Source organism: Erpetoichthys calabaricus, chromosome 11 (genome assembly GCF_900747795.2).
Source record: "Erpetoichthys calabaricus chromosome 11, fErpCal1.3, whole genome shotgun sequence".
Classification (NCBI taxonomy): domain Eukaryota; kingdom Metazoa; phylum Chordata; class Cladistia; order Polypteriformes; family Polypteridae; genus Erpetoichthys; species Erpetoichthys calabaricus.
Window position 1 is genome coordinate 37,149,469 of NC_041404.2, and position 23,518 is coordinate 37,172,986.

Sequence of the window (23,518 nt, forward strand, 5' to 3'; positions counted from 1 at the left end):
TGGATCTTGGCATGATGTCTAGCTTTTGAGGTGCTTTTGGTCTACTTCTCTGTGTCAGGCAGCTCCTATTTAAGTGATTTCTTGATTGAAACAGGTGTGGCAGTAATCAGGCCTGAGGGTGGCTACGAAAATTGAACTCAGGTGTGATACACCACAGTTAGGTTATTTTTTAACAAGGGGGCAATTACTTTTTCACACAGGGCCATGTAGGTTTGGATTTTTTTTCTCCCTAAATAATAAAAACCATCATTTAAAAACTGCATTTTGTGTTTACTTGTGTTATATTTGACTAATGGTTAAATGTGTTTGATGATCAGAAACATTTTGTGTGACAAACATGCAAAAGAATAAGAAATCAGGAAGGGGGCAAATAGTTTTTCACACCACTGTATATATGTATATATATACATATATATATATGTATATATATGTATATATATACATATATATATGTGTATATACATATATATATATATATATATATATATATATATATATATATATATATATATGTGTGTGTGTGTGTGTATATATATATATATATATATATATATATATATATATATATACACACACATATATATATATACATATAGCAAAATACCCGCGCTTCGCAGCGGAGAAGTAGTGTGTTAAAGAGGTTATGAAAAAAAAAAAAGGAAACATTTTAAAAATAACGTAACATGATTATCAATGTAATTGTGTTGTCATTGTTATGAGTGTTGCTGTCTTTTATATATATATATATATATATAATATACACACACAGACACACATAAACATATATATACATATACATATATATATATACATATCTACATATACATACGTATATACACATATACACATCCACATAAACATATATATACATATACAAATTTACATATCTACATATATATATATATATAAACACATATGTACTTATTGGCTCCTGTATTTAGGATATAGCAGGTTGGATAATGGACGGATGGACATCTGTATGCATAGCCGTATTTGCCCGTTTTCGTTTTTTTTCTTTGTTCAGTAATATTTCAGTAAACCCGGAGCTTGTCAGTTCAAATCCTGGTACTGACACCACTGTGTGACCCTGAGGAAGTCACTTCACCTGCCTGTGCTGCAAAAAACAAAAGTAATGTAACAAATTGTACCTCAGATGTTGTAAGTTGGTGGATTAAAGGCATAAGTAAAATAGATAAATATGTATTATACACATAGGAACTATTCATTTATTTTCAGTTAAGTCATCTGCAGCAAACTTTTATAAATGAGGGTTTCTGATTTTTAGATAGTGCAAACTGTTTCTTCTTCATTGACGTTTTCTCTTGGAGAGCTTTTTTCATTTCATTGAAAATGAAAGCAGCAACTGCCAAAATATGTAGCTTTCTTATTAATTTTTCAACATTGTGTAAAATAAATGTATAAAGTAACATAAAAGGTTTAAATACTGGTTATCCTTTTACACTAAAATATTACTAAAGAGATACAAAAAAAGTAAAATGGATATGTTCTTTTTCTTTAAGGAGATTAAATATTACTGAAGAAAGAAAAAAAAAATTAAACAGCCAAATGGGGCTATGCATACGAACTTAAAAGGTTTAAATAAAACAGAAATATATAATTTATTTTTACTTGCTTAACTTGTGGAGGGTGTATCCTGTAGCAAAGCCCTAACTTTTTTCGTGAAAGCCCGTTTCAGTAAATAAGTGTTAAAAACAGGTGTAAAGATATTGACAATAAGCTACGCAAACCCAGGAAGACATGGAATCGTTTAAATCAAGTATCATTACATCTTCCTTTCTTAAAGAGAAGTAAGGCAGTACGTATAAGCTTACATATTTATATATAGACATACATATATATATACATATATATCTGAAGCCGTGCAAGCACACTGTTGAGAATGCAACGTATAGTTGTACAGAAGAAAAGCAATCTTGCCTCAAATGAATGGCAACCTTTTGTAGGTCTATGAACTTAATTTAAACTTTAGGTTTACACGGTGCTTTCTTTCCGAAGTACCTGCACTCATGAATATGTCTGTATGTGTCAGTCGGTCAAATCCACGCACTTCGCACCGGCGAAGTACCGCTTTTAAATTTTTATTAAGAAGAAAATAAAACGTTTTTAAATTGAGGGAAAATATACTAATAACAGTTTGTTAAGGATCTGTTTTTTTGTGAAGCTGCCTTTACTCGAGTGATCACTTCGACCTGACTTGGTGGCCAAGTATAAGCGTTACCTCGTAGGTAACCACCCATACAATCAGATTGTGAATCAGACTACGAATGCCGTGAATGTAATTACACACTCACTGCACTTGCTTACGGTAATCGAACCTCGGACGTCAGCGCTAGAGGGGCTTAGCAGCGGTGAAGTATTGCTTTTAAATTTTAATTAAGAACAAAAGAAAATCTCAGAGCTTCGATTCCCGAAAAGGAGTGAAGTGAGTGTCCGGTTAACCACCCGGTAAGGCTTATGGTTGGACAGCAAGTGACGTAACATCAGCCACGGTGCCTTCAGTTGTGAGAAGCAGATCATAGAATGATTGAAAATAGTTTTGCATTTACCTTTTTAGTAAAAGGCGAGCTTTTAAGCCTGAGAAATCACCCCATAAATGCACACGTTTAATTGCACATGTGTTAATATGTATGGTTACACAGTATTAAAAGACAATGAAGAACATGATTTACCTTTGTTCCCGCGTTTGATAAAAGGCGAGCTATTAAGCCTGAGAAATCACCCCGTAAATGCACACGTTTAATTGCACGTGTTAATATGTATGCTTACACAGTATTAAAAGACACTCAAAAATTAACGTCATTTACCATCAGCCACGGTGCCTTCAGTTGTGAGAAGCAGATCATAGAATGATTGAAAATAGTTTTGCATTTACCTTTTTAGTAAAAGGCAAGCTTTTAAGCCTGAGAAATCACCCCGTAAATGCACACGTTTAATTGCACATGTGTAAATATGTATGGTTACACAGTATTAAAAGACAGTGAACAACGTCAGTTACCTTTGTTCCCGCGTTTGACAAAAGGCGAGCTTTAAAGCCTGAGAAATCACCCCGTAAATGCACACATTTAATTGCACATGTGTTAATATGTATGCTTACACAGTATTAAAAGACAGTCAAAAATTAACGTCATTTACCTTCGTTCCCGCGTTTGACTCGTGCTGTAAATCTCTTCCTTGTTTTTAGTTCACGTGATTATGTAGGAGGCGTGATGACGTGATACGTGACTCCACCTCCTCCATTAGAGTATATGGACAAAAAATATGTTCCAGTTATGACCATTACGCGTAGAATTTTGAAATGAAACCTGCCTAACTTTTGTAAGTAAGCTGTAAGGAATGAGCCTGCCAAATTTCAGCCTTCCACCTACACGGGAAGTTCGAGAATTAGTGATGAGTCAGTCAGTCAGTCAGTGAGGGCTTTGCCTTTTATTAATATGTATAGATAATCTGTTTTCTGTTTCATTTACACTGTATCCTCCAGAGGTTTGTGGATACTGAAGAAAAAATTGCACTTTTTGGTGTATATTTATACAATTTTCATTTGTGAGTAAAATATCAATATAAGGTAAAAGTACAACATGTCACCTTTTAGTTGTTTTTTTGCTGTAGCAGTTAAACATATTTGTGTATTCCAGCCCACACTTTAGGTGAGCTGAAGCTGTAGTACAAATTAATTTGAGAGTAAATTACAATACAGTAAGTCTTGATGCAGACATTACATCAACATATCAATAATACATAATTTTACAATGGCTGATTCCAGTGTCTAGATTTCACACAGGCCTTTTCTGTATTCAGTAAAACCTTTGTATTTTGAGTTTCCACATTGTTACAATCATCTTGCTGTCTTATGTCTTTCAAAGAGTTTTGAGCATACCCTTACATTAATTTTCTGCTCATTCTAACTGTTAGTGTTGGATCAGTTTCACTCATTGAAAAGATTCTCTTTCATACTTTTTAAGGATATACAGTCATATGAAAAGGTTTGGGAACCCGTCTTAATCCTTTGGATTTTTGTTTATCATTGGCTGACCTTTCAAAGTAGCAACTTCCTTTTAATATATGACATGCCTTATGGAAACAGTAGTATTTCAGCAGTGACATTAAGTTTATTGGATTAACAGAAAATATGCAATATGCATCATGACAAAATTAGACAGGTGCATAAATTTGGGTACCCCAACAGAGATATTTAGCTTTCTGGCTTTTCTCAGCTTTCTTGAGTTGTTGCTTCAGAATTTCCAGATCATGTTCCTTCTTCATGATGCTTTCTGTTTTATGAAGTGCACCTGTCCCTTTCCCAGCAAAACACCCTGACAACATAATGCTCTCTCTCCCATGTTTCACAGTTGGGATGGTGTTTTTTGGAGTAAGAGCCTCACCCTTCAGCCTCCATACATATCGCTGATTGTTATGGCAAACAGTTCAAATTTTGTTTTGTCAGGCAGAGAACTGTCTTCGAGAATGCTACATCTTTGTCTTTGTGAGCAACTGAAAACTGTACTCTAGCTTTTCTGTATCAGTTTTGGAATAGTGGTTTCTCCTTGGTCTACAACTTTTCAGGCCAGGGCAATGAAGTGCTCTCTTAATGGTGGATTATAACCCTTTTGTTCCTGATTTCACCAACTTCTTCACCAGTGCCTTAGTTATCTTGAGGTTTTGTTGAACCTTTCAAAACAATTTGTGTCTCCTTCTTGAACTGTGTAATGTGTGTATGGGGTCAGGCTTTTTATATTTTCATACAATTAATTTTACAGTTGTTCATGGCGCCTTGAACCTTTTCAAGGTGGCTCTTGAGGAGTCACCCATCCTGTGATGACCCACCTTTTTTGTTCTTTTGGATAATTTTAATACATATATACAGTATACTTTTGTATACTGTATTAATTCCCTTTTTCGCATACCCCAACTTACTCAGAGTTTTGTACAGTGCCCCGGGAGCATTTACAGGTTAAGGACCCTGCTCAAGGACCCAACAGAGTAGCATTTCTTCTGTCACTGCCAGGCTTTGAACCAGCAACCTACAAGTTACCAGCCAAGATCCTTTAGCCACCTGCAACCACTGTGGCCCTCCAGGACTGACATTGCCCACCCCTCTGCATTATGGGCAGCTGTCATAATGCAGGTTGTCTGGTGGAGGTCTGTAGTATCGGGGAAAGAAAGTTTTACAGTTATGCATACCAGTGCTTTTGAAAAAATGTTTGAAAGACTCAAGTAAAGTATGTGCGATTAACTTGTCACTGATGAACAATACAACTTAACTATAGTATTATACAATTACATGAAACTATCCACACAATTGCCTACATTAAAGCTGTAAACACAGGGCATCAGAATGTACACTGGATTTTGAACCTCGTTATGTAATATGATTATGAAATGGTAGATTGTGGGTATTTTGTGTCACACCATGCTAGTGAATATGATAAATTAAAGTTATTTATTTATATATGTTTGAGAAGAATAGCACAACTGAGTTAAATACCATAGGAGACAGATGTCCGTTTTGACATTATTAAACATTTTTTTAAGTGCTTTCAAGATCAAAACCTCGACCAGCAGTAAAGCGAAAAAGAACCGCAGATAAATCTACAAGTACAAGTGATCCTGTTACTGAAGATGACCATGTACAGGTATGTCCAATATCCTAATTTTGGAGGAGTTTGACACAATTGTTTAGAAATAATTTCTTTGATGTTTTCCATAAACTGCAAGTCAATAAATTTGATTTCTTCCAGTAAAATGTATATTCAATTGGGAAGAATTCTCTACTTCAGCATGTGCATTTTGGTGGGTGATGAGTCCATATCTAACACCTTTCAAAACTCATATAATGTCTGACGATGAGCATATCATCATTAGGTAATCCATATCAAAAAACACAAGATGCATCTAGTTTTTTTGATTTAGACTTCAAAGGAACAGTTCACCCAAAATTGTATATATTTTTTAATATGTTCTTGTGGTGATGGCCGAGAAAAAAATGCAATGATATTTTTTCATGCAGAATGGAGACAACAGAGTTTCAGATCAAATATTTGTCTGTGTTGACCAATGCTGGACAACAGCAAATGATATCAAAACAACCAAAAAAAAAAATCTTGCATCACATAATCCAAATGCAGTTATGTTTGAGCTTGTTCCATTTTTGTTCACTATAGTGTTTTCCAGATGTGGATTATTTAACAGTGTTTAAGTAAAAATACATGTGTTTGCAACATTGGATACGACTGGATGACTTGACATATGAATTAATTATGTGCCACGAGTAGCATGAGATATTTTCATAGATGTTTTTATATCGTTTGTTGTTGTCCTGTGTTGGTCAATACAGACAGCTGTTCTACTAGGGGGGACCCAAAAATTCCCGGAATCGGTCAGTAGCCCAAAAGTAAGGTGTAGTTATGCTGCTAGGTTTCACGGCTTACAGTGTTGTTGATCAGACTGTTAATCACTGACTTTACACTATTATCAGGAATAATCTGAGCCACAAAGCATGCAAAACAGCATTTTGCAACATAACGCACCTGTACTTATTGTGTTATTACTCAGAGTTTTTGAACAAAAAGAATTATGTTGTTTCCTCACACCTCCTGTATTCACCGTATCTTGCTTCTTGTGAGTCTTTTTTTTGTTCTTGAAATTAAAATTGAGACTAAAGGGAAAATGGTTTGCTATTGTGTTGGAAGTCCTTGAAAAAATTGCCAGAGGCTTTCTATACGGTTACAAAAGAGGAGTACAGGAAATGTTAACAGGAATGGAAGAAGTGCTAGAAAAAGGGTATTGCATCTGAAGGGGAGTATTTTGATAGTGACTACAAGGGAATTGTTGTAAGTTTTTTACATTTTTTTAATAAACTACCCTAAGTTCTTGTCTATAAGCCGCGGCTTATCTAAGGAAAAAAGTTGTGAAAATGAAAAAATAGAATATCGGCTTATACATAAGTCCGGCTTATACATACACTTTGGGATTGCTAAAATATAAAGTGCAATATAAATAAAATTTATTATTATTATTATTATTATTATCCATCGCGGGGGTTGCGTTCCAGAGCCACCCGCGAAATAAGAAAATCCGCGAAGTAGAAACCATATGTTTATATGGTTATTTTTATATTGTAAAAACACAGGAGGTTGTAGAGAGACAGGAACGTTATTCAAACACTGCAAACAAACATTTGTCTCTTTTTCAAAAGTTTAAACTGTGCTCCATGACAAGACAGAGATGACAGTTCTGTCTCACAATTAAAAGAATGCAAACATATCTTCCTCTTCAAAGGTGTGTGTGTCACATAGATAGAGAAAACAATCTCTAGCAAACAAATCAATGGTGCTGTTTGGCTTTTAGGTATGCGAAGCACCGCGGCACAAAGCTGTTGAAGGCGGCAGCTCACACCCCCTCCGTCAGGAGCAGGAGCAGGAAGAGAGAGACACAGTTTGTTTTTCAGTCAAAAATCAATACGTGCCCTTCGAGCTTTTAAGTATGGGAAGCACTGTGCAGCATGTCTTTTCAGGAATCAGCTTTACAAAAGATAGCAACGTGAAGATAATCTTTCAGCATTTTTAGACGAGCGTCCGTATCGTCTAGGTGTGCGAACAGCCCCCCTGCTCAATCCCCATATGTCAGGATCACAGATAGGCAGCGCAAGAGTGAGAGAAAAGTAAGCCGGGTAGCTTCTCAGCCATCTGCCAATAGCGTCCCTTGTATGAAATCAACTGGGCAAACCAACTGAGGAAGCATGTACCAGAAATTAAAAGACCCATTGTCTGCAGAAATCCGCGAACCAGCAAAAAATTTGCGATATATATTTAAATATGCTTACATATAAAATCACAATTTAAATGACCGCTACGCGTGCGTGTTGACTCGGCGACGCCCAGAGCAGAAAGAATGCGCTGCGGCCGCTCCAACCACGCCATGTGGGGAGTGAGAGAGACGCCAATATCTCACACTCTCTCCCCCCTTAAAGAAATTAAATGGGTGTGAGTGAGACCACTGACCTCCCTCCCTTCTATTAGTTATAGATTATAGTATGTTCGGCTTATCCATGAGTCCGGCTTATCTATGATACGATTTTATTTTAAAAATTCATATGATTTTTGGTCTCCGGCTTATAGACAAGAACCTAGGGTATTTCAGGAATTGTTAGGATCCCCCCTTGTTTCAGAAACTTTATCTCTGTTCTGTATGAAAACATACCTACTGTGATCACTAAAAATTACATGAGGTAATGTGTAAAAATGTATCATTTTTCAGTGGAATGTTCCTTTAAATCTGATGATATTGGTTGATTGTAAATTTTAAAAAAAAACACATGCTCAGAGAACAAATAACACTGAATACATTTTAAACTATTATAAAGAAAGCTAACATCCCTGTGTGAATATATAATCTCTCTGTTTCAGTAACATTTTGCATTGTTTTTGTTATCAATGTAGACAGCAGTTACAGTCATGGCCGAAATTATCGGCACCCCTGGAATTTTCCCAGAAAATGCACCATTTCTCCCAGAAAATTGATGCAATTACAAATGTTTTGGTATACACGTTTATTTCCTTTATGTGCATTGGAACAACACAGAAAAACAGCCAAATCTGATATAATTTCACACAAAACTCAAAAACCGGGCTGGAGAAAATTATTGGCATCCTCAGCTTAATATTTGGTTGCACGCCCTTTGGAAAAAATAACTGAAATCAAGCGCTTCCTATAACCATCAGCAAGCTTGTTACACCTCTCAATTGGAATTTCCAACCACTCTTCTTTTGCAAACTGCTCAGGGTCTCTCAGATTTGAGGGGCGCCTTCTCCCAACAGCAATTTTGAGATCTCTTTATAAGTGTTCAATCGGATTTAGATCCGGACTCATTGCTGGCCACTTCAGAACTCTCCAGTGCTTTGTCTTCAACCATTTCTGGGTGCTTTTAGAGGTATGTTTGGGGTCATTGTCCTGCTGGAACACCCATGACCTCTGACGCAGACCCAGCTTTCAGACACTGGGCCCTACATTGCGCCCCAATATCTTTTGGTAGTCTTCAGATTTCATGCTGCCTTGCACACAGTCAAGGCATCCAGTGCCGGAGGCAGCAAAACATCTTAGAACCTCCACCATGTTTGACTGTAGGTACTGTGTTCTTTTCTTCGTAGGCCTCATTCCGTTTTCTGTAAACAGTAAAATGATGAGCTTTACCAAAAAGTTCTACCTTGGTCTCATCTGTCCACAAGACGTTCGCCCAGAAGGATTTTGGCTTCCTCAAGTACATTTTGGCAAACTCCAGTCTGGCTTTTTTATGTTTCTGTGTCAGCCGTGGGGTCCTCCTGGCTCTCCTGCCATAGCGTTTCATTTCGTTCAGATGTTGACGGATAGTTCGAGCTGACACTGTTGCACCCTGAGTCTGCAGAACAGCTTGAATATGTTTTGAAGTTGATTGGGGTTGTTTATCCACCATTCGGACTATCCTTCGTTGCAGTCTTTTATCAATTTTTCTCTTCCATCCACGTCCAGGGAGATTAGCTACAGTGCCATGTGTTGTGAACTTCTTGATTATGTTGCACACAGTGGACAAAGGAACATGAAGATCTCTGGAGATGGACATGTAGCCTTGGAATTGTTGATATTTTTCCACAATTTTTGTTCTCAAGTCCTCAGACAATTCTCTGCTCTTCTTTCTGTTCTCCATGTGGCACACTCAGACACACAACTGAAAGGTTGAGTCAACTTTTCTCCATTTTAACTGGCTTCAGGTGTGATTGCTATATTACCAGCACCTGTTTCTTGCCACAGGTGAGTTCAAACGAGCATCATATGCTTGAAATAAAACGATTTACCCACAATTTTGAAAAGGTGCCAATAATTTTGTCTGGCCCATTTTTGGAGTTCTGTGTGACATGATGTCAGATTTGGCTTTTTTTCTCTTGTTTTTTTGTGTTGTTCCAATGCACATAAAAGAAATAAATGTGTGTATACCAAAACATTTGTAATTGCAACAATTTTATGAGAGAAATGGTGCATTTTCTGGGAAAACTCCAAGGGTGCCGATAATTTCGGCCATTATTGTACATAATTGCTAATGGATTGGAAAATTGTTTCATATCAAAAGTCTTAAAGGTTAACATAAATGCCTTGTTTGAAATCGTTATTCAGTTCATTTTTGACCTTAACTTTGTAATGCCAGTGTTAGATTGCAACTTCATTTAGCCAGGTGAAGAATTAGTTGCATGCTTGAATCAGTAAAAAATATACCCTAATATTCTATAGATTTTTGTCTCATAAAATGCAGAATTGTGTTTCATTATGGTAGTAACATATCTCTAAAGTCATGGCCATTATGCTTGATAGTTGCAATAGGTTTGCTGTGGAGGATGTCTTTGGTTTTCAGGAAACATTACAGAGCTCAAAATGTTCCATCTTATACTGTTATCCTTGTCATTTCTCAAAAAACCTAAAGTATGGTCCAGGTTATTTTTGACAAATTTGGGGTGAACAATAAAAGTTATTCTTCATTAGCATTACGTTATTTTATTGGTACTTTGTCACAGATACTTTTCTATTTTATGTTTCTCATAATGGACTTGTACTGTAACTTGTACATGAGGTGCTGTATACTGTAAATTAAATCATCTTGAATTTGAGTGGACTTGAAAAATTTCAGTTTACAGTTGATTTTAGTCCAGTTGGACTAAACTTATTCTGTCTTGCAATTTTTTGGCCAAAATATGTACATTTTGTGGCAGCGGAATGAGTCTGATGGTGGAGCAAGGTATACCTTATTTGCCTGAGCAGTATTGAACCAATAAGAATTCCTACAACTAGTGTCAGTGCATCACTAGTGTTAAAAATAGATATAGTATTTGCTTCCTGCATTTATTTTGAAATGCACTTTTCCGCTTATCTTGTGCTCTATGCCATGTTTGGAATTTTTTTTTAAATAAATATATTAACCTCCTCGGCATTATGCTTACCTCCAGAAAAACAATCTGAGTGTTGATTTTTTTTTTTTCAACAACGAAAAATGTTCTGTGTAATATAGACATGTAAATACCAAAACATCACCACAAATACAGTAGGAAAGGCATTTCTAATGTGTCTACTTCTGTACTTATAAAGGTTTAGTACATGTCCTTCATGTGATATGTTTTGAAACAGTCACAAACTCACATGCACTGTTCGAGCAGATGTCAGAAGATTTATTTTAATATATTTTTTCTGCTGCTTGTGCATGTCGAGGTAGAATGTCAGTGCCTGACCTTCACGATCGCCATTGCCCATTGTGTTGTTATAGCCTACCACAGCACAAGGCATTGTGACTTCCTCATTTTCCCTGACATAAGCATTGGCAGTTGCTGCATTGTGAAAAGTGCTTAGGAGGCAGATGTGTTTCTTGTCCTTCCACTTGATCACGATCATTTTGCTTTTTTACAACATACTTATTGCGCCATGGTGCAGCATGACGCATTCACAGTACAGGAGTCAAGAGGCATATCTTGGTGTTTTTTATTTTTTCCTTTGAAGTAAACTCTCAAGCAGTTCAGGTGAGGTGTAGAAACTGCCAATCATTATACAGTACACAGATGATGTAGCAATGCCATATTGAATGTACTTGCCATCCCACTTGGTCCCTCTACACTTGTAAAATAACGACTTACAGATGTAACTAGAGCTTGTTTCACACAGCAAGTAGAACTTGATACTGAATCGTGCTCATTGGGGTGCGATGTACTGTATCCACAACAGCCTTCTGTTGTTAACCATGAGATGTTCATTAATACTTATTTCACAATTGGGTAAATACACTTTCTGCATATTTTTGATGATCGCCTCATACACATTCTATAGTTTGTACCTTTTCAGTCTTGGGTGATTGGCTTCGTCATAGTAACTGTTATTAGTGAAATGTAGTTATTTCATAATGAGTGAAAAACAATATTCACTCATAGCTTCACCAGAAATGGGAATTTGCACCAACTGTGTTGTAGACCAGTACCATCTCTGGACTGGTTTAGCCACTATGCCCTGCAGTATCAGGAGAATGAAAAATACCCACGTCATCTGAACCAACAGTCTGGCAGTGACTTTGAGAAGCAAATGGTTTACTGTGACTTTTCCAAAACTGCTTACCATAGCAGTTTAACTATTTTCTCCACCAGACTGTAATCAACAAATCATATATAGTCCAGATACTCATGATCAACGGATATCTTTAGACCATAGTTACCAGTAAATGGGCAATTAGGAGGTGCAGGATTGTCAGCAGTAGTATGCAACCAGCACCAAACACAAACATGACTGAAACTTGGCAGGTGGGAATCTTCCAAACAGATGTCGGTTTCGCTATCTGTGTCAATGTCTGATGGCCACTTCAATATCATCATGACTATCACTTGATTCAAGCAAAGTTTCAGTTTTAGTTTGTTCAAAATGTAGCTTTTATGGATTTTCATTTGCCATTGTTTTTTTGGTTGAAGATAAAGTGGCAGAATGCATAGAAATTTTCATGTTTGTATCATGATTTTATTTCATCCACTAAATGGATGCAGAATAGTGTCTTTAAGAGTTATTTGGGCTTAACACTGTAAGGTGCCTCATTAAACGTCACCCCAAGTCAGTATTTTCATGGAATTCCAAGTCTGAGTCATGCTTGGGTTAATGCCAAGGAGGTGCAGTCCGTGATCAAAGGATAAGGATACCATAGAGCTGACAGCACTGATGAGAGCATGAATCTCTCTTCTGAATATGCTTGATCAAAGTTGCCATTCCTCTCATGGTACCCTTATACAGTATACACACCCATAATCACTCATTCCTCCTGGCCGGTTTACAGTTTTCAAATAAGTAAGCATTCACATCTTTGAGAAACACTTGAGTATCACAGAATGGCAGACAGGTTTTTAATTAAGAATGTGCAGTTATTTCCAGTTAATTTCTGAACATTACTACCAGAGATAACCCATAATAACATTTGGTTTTGAAATTTCAATCGCTGTAAAGCATAGAAGTGTTGCATTTTGTTCTAATGGATTATGTTTTATTAATACAGCGTATTGTTCACCTGTAATTTTACTGAGGTAACACTGTTGATCTGAGGACAGTAACACTATTGTTCTGAGGAGACAGAGATCCATAGCATAACATAGCATATTGGATACACTTTTTTCTGATTTTATATTAAACTTAAAGAAATCTAAAGATAACAGGTGGCAAACATAGATAGATAGATAGATAGATAGATAGATAGATAGATAGATAGATAGATAGATAGATAGATAGATAGATAGATAGATAGATAGATACTCACTCACTCACTCACTCACTCACTCACTCACTCACTCACTCAATCCCAGGGGGAAATTCACATACTCCAGCAGCAAAAAAATATTAAATTAAAGAGTAATAAAAAAAATGCAGGTAAAAAACAGACAATAACTTGAATAATGTTCAACGTTTACCCCCTCTGGTGGAATTGAAGAGTCGCATAGTTTGGGGGAGGAATGATCTTCTCAGTCTGTCAGTGGAGCAGGACAGTGACAGCAGTCTGTCGCTGAAACTGCTCCTCTGTCTGGAGATGACACTGTTTAATGGATGTAGTGGATTCTCCATAATTGATAGGAGCCTGCTGAGTGCCCGTTGCTCTGCTACGGATGTCAAACCGTCCAGCTCTATGCCAACAATAGAGCCTGCCTTCCTCACCAGTTTGTCCAGGCGTGAGGCATCCTTCTTCTTAATGCTGCCTCCCCAGCACACCACTGCGTAGAAGAGGGCACTCGCCACAACCATCTGATAGAACATCTGCAGCATCTTACTGCAGATGTTGAAGGATGCCAGTCTTCTAAGAAAGTACAGGCGGCTCTGTCATTTCTTGCACAGAGAATCAGTATTGGCAGTCCAGTCCAATTTATCGTCCATCTGCACTCCCAGGTATTTATAGGTCTGCACCCTCTGCACACAGTCACCTCTGATGATCACGGGGTCCATGAGAGGCCTGGGTCTCCTAAAATCCACCACCAGTTCCTTGGTTTTGCTGGTGTTCAGTTGTAGGTGGTTTAAGTCGCACCATTTAACAAAGTCCTTGATGAGGTTTCTATACTCCTCCTCCTGCCCACTCCTGATGCAGCCCACGATAGCAGTGTCGTCAGCAAACTTTTGCACGTGGCAACAACCCAACAAGTACTGTAAATCTGGCTGTTAATATCCTATCATCTTTAACTTATAATATAACAAGAAAATTTGATTAGAGCCGTTCTTTGATTAATCTCATTATTTATGTGTAATTTGCTTATATGTAAATAAATCTTTCCAAGAACGACTCTAATCTAAAGCTTACTGTTACAGTTTTTAAAGTAACTTTTCTACTGTATTGTCCACCAAGCCAAAAGTGCACCTGTTTATTTTGTGCTTGTTTTTACAGTATACAGTTTCCACTAGGTGTCAGAATGTCAACATTTTTAATTTCTTGTTACTTTACATCTTTGCTGCAGGTTCTCAATCTTAAATCGAAAAATCTTGTTGGAATCACATTAACAAATTGCGGTATAACCGATCTAGTTTTGAAAGACTGCCCAAAAATGATGTTTATTCATGGTAAGTGCTTCTTGATACTTCAGTAGCACATATTTTTATTGTTCATATTGATTTCATATTGATATTTGCTTTTTTTCCTATTCATTATATCCTACTCCAGCCACCAGGTGTCGTGTGCTGAAACACTTAAAGGTGGATAATGCTCCAATTGTAAATCGCTTTGATTATGCACAGTGTAAAAAACTGAATATTGAGCAAGTCCTTGACCAGATTTTAAGAATGCCACCAGAGAGGAACCGAATTATTTATTTACGACCAATGCAGCAGGTAAGAAACCAGGATATTTTAAATTTGATATTGTAGAGGTGCATGTAATAAATCCAGTGACAGCAGGAGTTCAGCAACCTCCATGTCTAGTTTATTTGATTTGATTGCAGTTTGCTAGCAGAGCTATTTTATTTTTGTTTAAATCAAGTCAATTTAATTTAATTTTATATATATTCTGTTTGGAGCAGGAGTATTTTCGTTATTTTTGTTAAGGGTCTCCAAAAGAAAAAATGAAACGAAACATGTGTAGATGTCACTTGACCTCATGCAGTGTGTCCACGTTAACATTGATTATGTTTAAATTGTTTACTTTATACAGGAATACCATTTAAATCTTGTTACAAAACATGCTTTTTTATTATGATATTAACAGTTTGCTATGTTATGCATCACTGTCTGTGAGCCTTTGTTCTATCTTAGGGTGTTTATAAATCTGGTGTTTTTCGTTTATTTCATCTCCAATTTATCTACAACATTGTCATATACTGAAAAGTTTCTATGTAATATTGTTATTTAGCATTTACACTACTATTTATGTTTTAACAATCCTATAAAAGGAAACAAATAAGATTTACATTTGTTATTCATTGTGTTTTTGTTTATGTACATCATATTCTGTAAGGTCACAAGCACATTGTGATTTTTTGTACAGAATCACAACTGACACTGCATACAAGCTAACTTATAATGTGTATTGTAATCGCCTGCATACGACTGAATGGAAGCTGAACATTTCCTTGACATATTGCTTCCTTAATGAATTTTTAAGCTGCTTTTATGTGGAGGGAACCTGGTCGTTATACCTGAAAATTAGAGATAAAGATAAGCAGATAGCAGCTTCTGTTTATGTAAGAGTTAAGGAGTACTGGGGTATCTTGCGCACTGTTCTGTTATGTTTCTCTTTCTCATGTATCATGTCTTTTGAAAGGAAAAGGGCGAAGAAGCAACCTGCATCTCTGATAGCTAAATACAGTCATATGAAAAAGTTTGGGAACCCTTCTCAGCCTGCATAATAATTCACTCTACTTTCAACAAAAAAGACAACAGTGGTATGTCTTTCATTTCCTAGGAACATCTGAGTACTGGGGTGTTTTCTGAACAAAGATTTTTAGTGAAGCAGTATTTAGTTGTATGAAATTAAATCAAATGTGAAAAACTGGCTGTGCAAAAATGTGGGTCCCCTTGTAATTTTGCTGATTTGAATGCATGTCACTGCTCAATACTGATTACTTGCAACTCCACATTGGTTGGATTAGCTTGTTAAGCCTTGAACTTCATAGACAGGTGTGTCCAATCATAAGAAAAGGTATTTAAGGTGGTCAATTGCAAGTTGTGCTTCCCTTTGACTTTCCTCTGAAGAGTGACAGCATGGGATCCTCAAAGCAACTCTCAAAAGATCTGAAAATAAAGATTGTTCAGTATCATGGTTTAGGGGAAGGCTACAAAAAGCTATCTCAGATGTTTCAACTGTAAGGAATGGAATCAGGAAATGGAAGGCCACAGGCACAGTTGCTGTTAAACCCAGCAGGTCTGGCAGGCCAAGAAAAATACAGGAGCGACATATGCGCAGGATTGTGAGAATGGTTACAGACAACCCACAGATCACCTCCAAAGACCTGCAAGAACATCTTGCTGCAGATGGTGTATCTATACATCGTTCTACAATTCAGCACAATTTGCACAAAGAACATCTGTATGGCAGGGTGATGAGAAAGAAGCCCTTTCTGCACCCATGCCACAAAGAGAGTTGCTTGTTATATGCAAATGCTCATTTAGACAAGCCAGATTCATTTTGGAACAAAGTGCTTTGGACTGATGTGACAAAAATTGAGTTATTTGGTCATAACAAAAAGTGCTTTGCATGGCGGAAGAAGAACACCGCATTCCAAGAAAAACATTTGCTACCTACTGTCAAATTTGGTGGAGGTTCCATCATGCTGTGGGGCTATGTGGCTAGTTCAGGGACTGAGCCCTTGTTAAAGTTGAGGGTCAGATGAATTCAACCCAATATCAACAAATTCTTCAGGATAATGTTCAAGCACCAGTCACAAAGTTGAAGTTACGCAGGGGTTGGATATTCCAACAAAACAATGACCCAAAACACAATTTGAAATCTACAAAGGCATTCATGCAGAGGGAGAAGTACAATGTTCTGGAATGGCCGTCACAGTCCCCTGACTTTAATATCATCGAAAATCTATGGGATGATTTGGAGCAGGCTGTCCATGCTTGGCAGCCATCAAATTTAACTGAACTGGAGAGATTTTGTTTGGAGGAATGGTCAAAAATACCTCCATCCAGACACTCATCAAAGACTATAGGAGGCATCTAGAGGCTGTTAAATTTGCAAAAGGAAGCTTAACTAAGTATTGATGTCATATCTCTGTTGGGGTGCCCAAATTTATGCACCTGTCTAATATTTTGTTATGATGCCTATTGCATATTTTCTGTTAATCCAATAAACTTAATGTCACTGCTGAAATACTACTGTTTCCATAAGGCATGTCATATATTAAAAGAAATTTGCTACTTTGAAAGCTCAGCCAATGATAAACAAAAATCCAGAGGATTAAGAGGGGTTCCCAGACTTTTTCATATGACTATAGATAAAAAGTGAAATGCAGTAATAGAAAAGAACAGATGACTGCAGTTTTGGTTTAGCTTGGTTTTTGTATGTCTTCAGTCTAAATTAAAAATGCCAGAAACATATCAAGTCTTGCCAGTGTATTTGATCTTTATATTTTTAACCATTGTGTATAGAAATGAAAGCAAAGTTCAAACAGCCAAAGCAGAAGTTCAAGGATAATATAATTCCAGAAATGGTTGTAATTTTATGGTTTTCCATTGGTTTTACAGGTTGATACACTTGCGCTTGAAAAGATGATATTCAGTGGACCATATCCCTATCATATCTGTATCATCCATGAATTTAGCAATCCACCCAACGTGAGGAACAAGGTTCGAATTCGCAGTTGGATGGACACCATAGCCAACATTAATCAGTACGTCTTATTTGCAAAAGTATACCAAAGAAGCGTGCTATTGGCTAAATCTGTTTTTGTCACTGCTTTGTTTTAGCTAAGTATTAAGTAACATATAAAGCTAAACAGTCTTCAGCTACTGGGAAGGTTTGAGCATTGAGTGTGATGCAGACACAAAACATTCCACTTTTCACCTGACTCGTTTGACTTTCAATAACATTTTTAATAGTATTAACAGTTCACATACAAATGAACATAAAAATTGCTAATACACAAAAAACAACTTCTTGCTTTTGATGTTTCTGTTCAAGACATGCATATCTTTGTTTGTATATGTTACTATACCTGTATTACATTGATACATTAATATGTACAGTTAGAAAACTATGCCACTGTACCTTTCCAGTTTGCAAATTCTTTATAATTTTATCAGTCTGAAATGTTGCATTATAATTCAAGCTGAGTGACAGGAAGGTTTCGTTGAAATGCTACTTATAATGGGGAAAACAGAATTTTATATTATCGTATTTAGCTATGTAAAACTAACATTCCATTTTAATTAAGCAAACACATTAACTCACTAAGATTGGCTCTTACACATCCGTCAATTTTTATGTTCCTGATTTGTTCATTTCAGGGTTTCAAGAGCAGGAATGCAAGGGCAAGGCAGAAACAGTTATACATGAGGGTGCCTGTCTATCTCAAAAGTGTGAGCATGTACACACCGCCACCACTGGGTCAATTCGGAATCAGCAATCAGTCTAACAGGAGCATCTTTGGAATGTGGGAAGAAAACCATAACATTTATGTTTGTAAGCCTAGTGCAGTTACATAGAAAAATTGGAGAGATATTGAAATAATTATTTTGTACACAGGCATATTCCCAAGTGTGTTGTGACTAAGCCGCACAGCAAGGTAGGACTGAGTGAGATGGAGAAAGCTCAGCTATTGACACCAGGAAGTGCTCCACTCTCAGTGTTCAGAAGCAGTATCTGCTCAGCTAAGGCCTGGAGCTCTCCTTTAGCTTAGGCTCTTTCAGAGGGCCCTTGTAATCTAGATGTCATAGGTTTGCAGAAGACCATTGGCAATTACCACAGTGTAAATCTACAAACTGAGATTATTCATGGTGTGGGTCTACAGAAATACACCTAGTTTTTCAGATACGCTAGATATACAGTTCTAAATCAGTAAAAGAAATCAGTAGTTTTGGATTAAATATTTCTCCTGTACCACAGCATTCCCCACAGTATTTTTGCCATGTGCCATTTCAAAGTTCAGTGAATTACACCATGGTTTGTGACAAAGTGGGAAAAAAAGCATTTAGTGCCTTTGACTGTGCAGGCATCCATCACATTTTTAAAGTGCTTTGAGGTGCAGAAGGGGCAGGATATCTACCTGTGATGATTAGGTGGGTAGAAAAATGATACTATAAAACAATTACAAGTTCCTTTCTGGCAAAACTAGTCACGTGCATCAGTTTATTTTTCTTAAGTTACTTTTGAAACAAAAAATGTGGTGATTGTCTATGAGAAAATCTTTTGTGTTTTTTTTTTTCTTTAATTAAATTTTAAAGATTACAAAAGGGTACTTACTGTATGCCATATTGTTGAGCATTTGAACAGCAAAAGTGCACTTAAACATCTGTTTCCAGCAGAGGGCAGTGTAGGCTGGAATTAGGTCTCTGTGTTCATTTCATGAATTGAGTCAGTTTTCTTTTGCTGACACTGTGTTTTCTGTATACTTTCTGCAAGCTCATGTTTAAAACCACTTCCATAGACTAACACTATTCAGGTATCTTGTGTTTAAAATTTGTTTGTGATCTCCACTCCCTTGCACAAAACATTACTGCTAATGCAATTTTTGTATTTTGCATCGCATGTTCTTTAATAAATAAGTTTATTTTTTATTATATGTGTTAAACAGAGAGCTCATAAAGTACGAGTTTTTCCCTGAAGCTAGTCGAACAGAAGATGATGTGAAGAAATACCCACACTACCCATGGGGGAGAGATATTTACACGTTAGAAGGTAAATTCATTTGGCCCTTGAGCAAGCCCCTTAACCAGAAAATTGCTCCAGGGGTGCTGTACAATGGCTGACCCTGTGCTCTGACCTCCAGAGGGCATGCAAAAGGACAATTTCCCCTCAGGGTTAATACAATGTATAAAATCAAGTCAAATAAAGGTCTGTTACTGGTTGCTTCAGCTGATTAAATACTTGAACACCTGTCAAACACAATCCTTATGTACTCATCATTATCTTTCAGGACTGGTGGATGGTGCCCCCTACTCACTAATAACAGACTTTCCATGGCTGCGCTCCCTCCGGACAGCAGAACCTAACAGTTATGCACGTTATGACTTTGAAGACGATGAGAGCAGTAAGTGTTAGCAAGGGTCAAATATAAAGATTTTGAAAAGTAATTTATGGAATTTAGAAAGGGTCTGATTATGCCAAGAAACTTGCCGCACGTAGTGGTGAATTTATGTTATTTAAAATTGTGATGTTCAAGTATGTTAAGCCTTAATTTTAGTTTTAGTTTTATTAATAAACCTGACAGTGTTTTGGAAGAATTCACCCAGAAAACAGGCCAAGCAGACATAAATTTTATGTTTCTGTACTGTTTCTCTTTCAGCAACTATTTATGCCCCAAGAAGAAAAGGACAGCTTTCTGCAGATATCTGTATGGAGACAATAGGAGAGGAGATTTCAGAAATGCGTCAGATCAGACGAGGAGTCTTCCAGAGAGTAGTAGCCATATTTATTCACTATTGTGATGTCAGAGGAGAGCCTGTGGAGGATGACTACATCTGAACAGAAGATCAGAACTATCTGTGATTTGTAGTCATATTTACGAGATGGGTTTATAGAGAGAGATTTGTTCTCCCTGCAATAAATGCAGCAGTGGTGTTTGCATCTGTTCTGATTTTTCAGAGGGCCTGAGGTTCGGTTGTTCCTTTTAGTTTACTACCACTGTGTCTATAAGAAAAAAAAACTACAAGGCACTGTATTGGCAGTGCTTTCTTCCACAGGAGACTGTCTTCTTACCCATCATATGTCAACTTGCACATTTGCAATTATTATGATCGAAAAAACAAACCATGTAGTGTTTAATCCAGAACTGTATGATTGTGCAGTGATAGACAACATGCTGGTATTTGAGTGGATTTATTTTTTCTTTTGTTGTGTGTATCTTGAAGATAGATCCTAATATTTTTGAGGGAATAACCATGTAGAGCAGGAAGAGAGAAAAGATCACTTCATTTCTGAGTTGGTTCATTGTTTTTTTTATTTGCTATATTGAATTACTGTATTTTATTATTTTAGTATTTAATTTATATCTATTTTCCTTTTTGAGACAGGAATGTGTTATCAGACTTATGATTCTGCATTTATTTTCAAATTATTGTGTAATTTTTTTTTTAAAAAAATATGTAAGATGTGTAAAATGGTGTTTTTGCAAGGCTTGTATTGTTCCCTCTGATAGTGTGCAAGAGGGCACAGTCACAGGATGTCACTTAAGAGTATGCGAGTGTTGATTCACCTGAAAACAAAGTGCAATGGAAAAACTTGAAATAGGTGCGGCCTTCAGCTTTTCATCCACTGAATGTCTCCTTCAATCTTATCAAATACAAAACAGACACAATTTAAAAACGCCACACTGAGGTTTCTCTTTATTTACAATTCAGCAGCAAATGTTAAATGTCATCACTGGATCTTTAGGCGCTCCCATTTTAAGGTAAAATGTTCATCAGAATACATATAACATGTATATGTATAGTTTACAGTATAAATGGGTTATGATTGGACTAAACTTTATATGCTCCTTACTCCTTCTTGCCAGGTAAAACTTAACTGAGGAATAAGGCCATATTCTTTAGGGTGCCTTTTCCATTGCTTTTACACATTTCTCGTTCGTTGATGAAAAAGCATTTTCTTATTCTGTAAATGGAATTTTCACATTATGTAGCATAATCTGTTTCCTTAGTATATATTACGTTTACAATAAGTCCTGGAAAGTGTCTAGGTCCATTTCATGAGCTTGCAGTTGGACTACAAAATTGTGTGAAGCTGCAGAAATGCCAAAGACCAAGCAGATCATGATGTGTGCTGTCCAGGTTATTGATTTAAAGTGATTCTATTTTATATAAAACTGTGAAACTTAAGATTTTAATTGATCTAAAGAACATCATGTGTAACCAAAGGCACAGCAAGATGTGAACAATGCAGTTTAAGATCTTCCTTTTGTATGAGGATCCATAAATAAAAAAAAAAAAACTAATGAAAAACAAGTTTATGATTATGTTTAGTAGAATATAGTTAGTTCATTGTCTTGCTGCCTCAACACCTGACATTTGGCTAAGAAGGACTCTGAAGAATTACATGAGTTATTCCTATCTTGCTTATGTTGAGGGGGTGCAGTTCTGTTTCATGCATTAATATATAATTAGAATTGATTTTACACCTTTGTAACAGTCAAGTCTGTCCTTGGGGGACTCGCACACTATATGTAAAGCGCAGTTTTATTGACTTCACACCAAGTTTATTTTTTGTATAGAACTGAACAATATGTGCTTTGAGTTAACAGTTTAATATAAAGTGATTGTAGGAAATTCTACTAAGTTCTTTCTAAAATTATTTATTTCTGCATTATTTCTTGAATAAAAAAAGATTTACAGAGATGTATGTAGTTTGAGTATGCTTCTAATGAGTCTTGCTATGGCGGTTTGAAGTTTAATCTCAGGTAGACATGACACTAGCTGCTTCTGCTGAGCATCGCTGTTGTGTGTATGTTTTTGTGAATATTAAAATATGTAGAAAATAGCATTAAAAGTGACAATGTACAAGTAAAAAGTAGCATGTCCATTGTTCTATTCTAAAGGATAAGTTCAATATTTTTCATTGTTATTTCGTCACAAATGTGGTATATGCATTTGCTATGCAAAATTATGTTCTGAAGTTAAGCTCTTTGTGTAAAAATAAAAAATATCTTGACTGCACTGGCACTTTGCAATGGAGGCTGTGGGGCACCAAACACCACCGGAAAATGAAAGCCTAATATTTGCTGATGAATCGGCAAAAGTGTCAATATATGAAAACATGACTTCTGTGTTTCCAATGCATGTTTGTGGCAATTAAAGGGATCTGGAAATAATCGTTTTATCACATATTCCTGGAACTGTTTTTCCCAAGGTAAAGATAAGTTTTCTATTCACTTATGTGACTTCACGCACAAATACAGAAGTAAATCAAAGCAAAACCAATGACGTGGTACGAAAAGCTTACTGTGATTTGGTCTTTCGAGAGGAAACCCCATTTGTTGAAAGGTTCTTGTGTGAGAAGACTGAAGGCTGATCTATCACACACACATTTTAAAATGGCGTAATCTCATAAAAGTGGTGTTTTTCATTCAAAAATGACACATGACCTATTGGTCAATGTGTGTGTGTAATCATAAGACACAGATCAATACTCAACAGAATATTTGGTAAGTTTTTAACCTTTTCCTCCATGTCCCATACAACTACAATGTAAAGCACAAGTGCAGACGAAGTTTCTTTACATTAATAGAAAACGCTTCACTTCAGAACACAATTTTGTGTGACAAATGCATGTTATACCATGTTTGTGAAGAAATAACTTTGACCAAACTTATCTTTTAATAATTGCCGAAAT

The 23,518-nt window shown here is 36.5% G+C and overlaps 1 protein-coding gene across 1 annotated transcript in view; it reads left to right on the forward strand.

The window, feature by feature from the left end:
• Positions 1-21,261, forward strand: part of fbxo38 (F-box protein 38) — a 68,862-nt gene extending 47,601 nt beyond the window's left edge. Inside the window, exons 16-22 of the mRNA XM_028812945.2 lie at positions 5,551-5,651; positions 14,493-14,595; positions 14,696-14,862; positions 17,719-17,864; positions 19,767-19,870; positions 20,109-20,222; positions 20,478-21,261. Coding sequence (XP_028668778.1) covers positions 5,551-5,651; positions 14,493-14,595; positions 14,696-14,862; positions 17,719-17,864; positions 19,767-19,870; positions 20,109-20,222; positions 20,478-20,656 — 914 coding nt within the window. The 3' untranslated portion in view covers positions 20,657-21,261. The remainder of the gene's footprint in view (positions 1-5,550; positions 5,652-14,492; positions 14,596-14,695; positions 14,863-17,718; positions 17,865-19,766; positions 19,871-20,108; positions 20,223-20,477) is intronic.
• Positions 21,262-23,518: the final 2,257 nt, after the last annotated feature.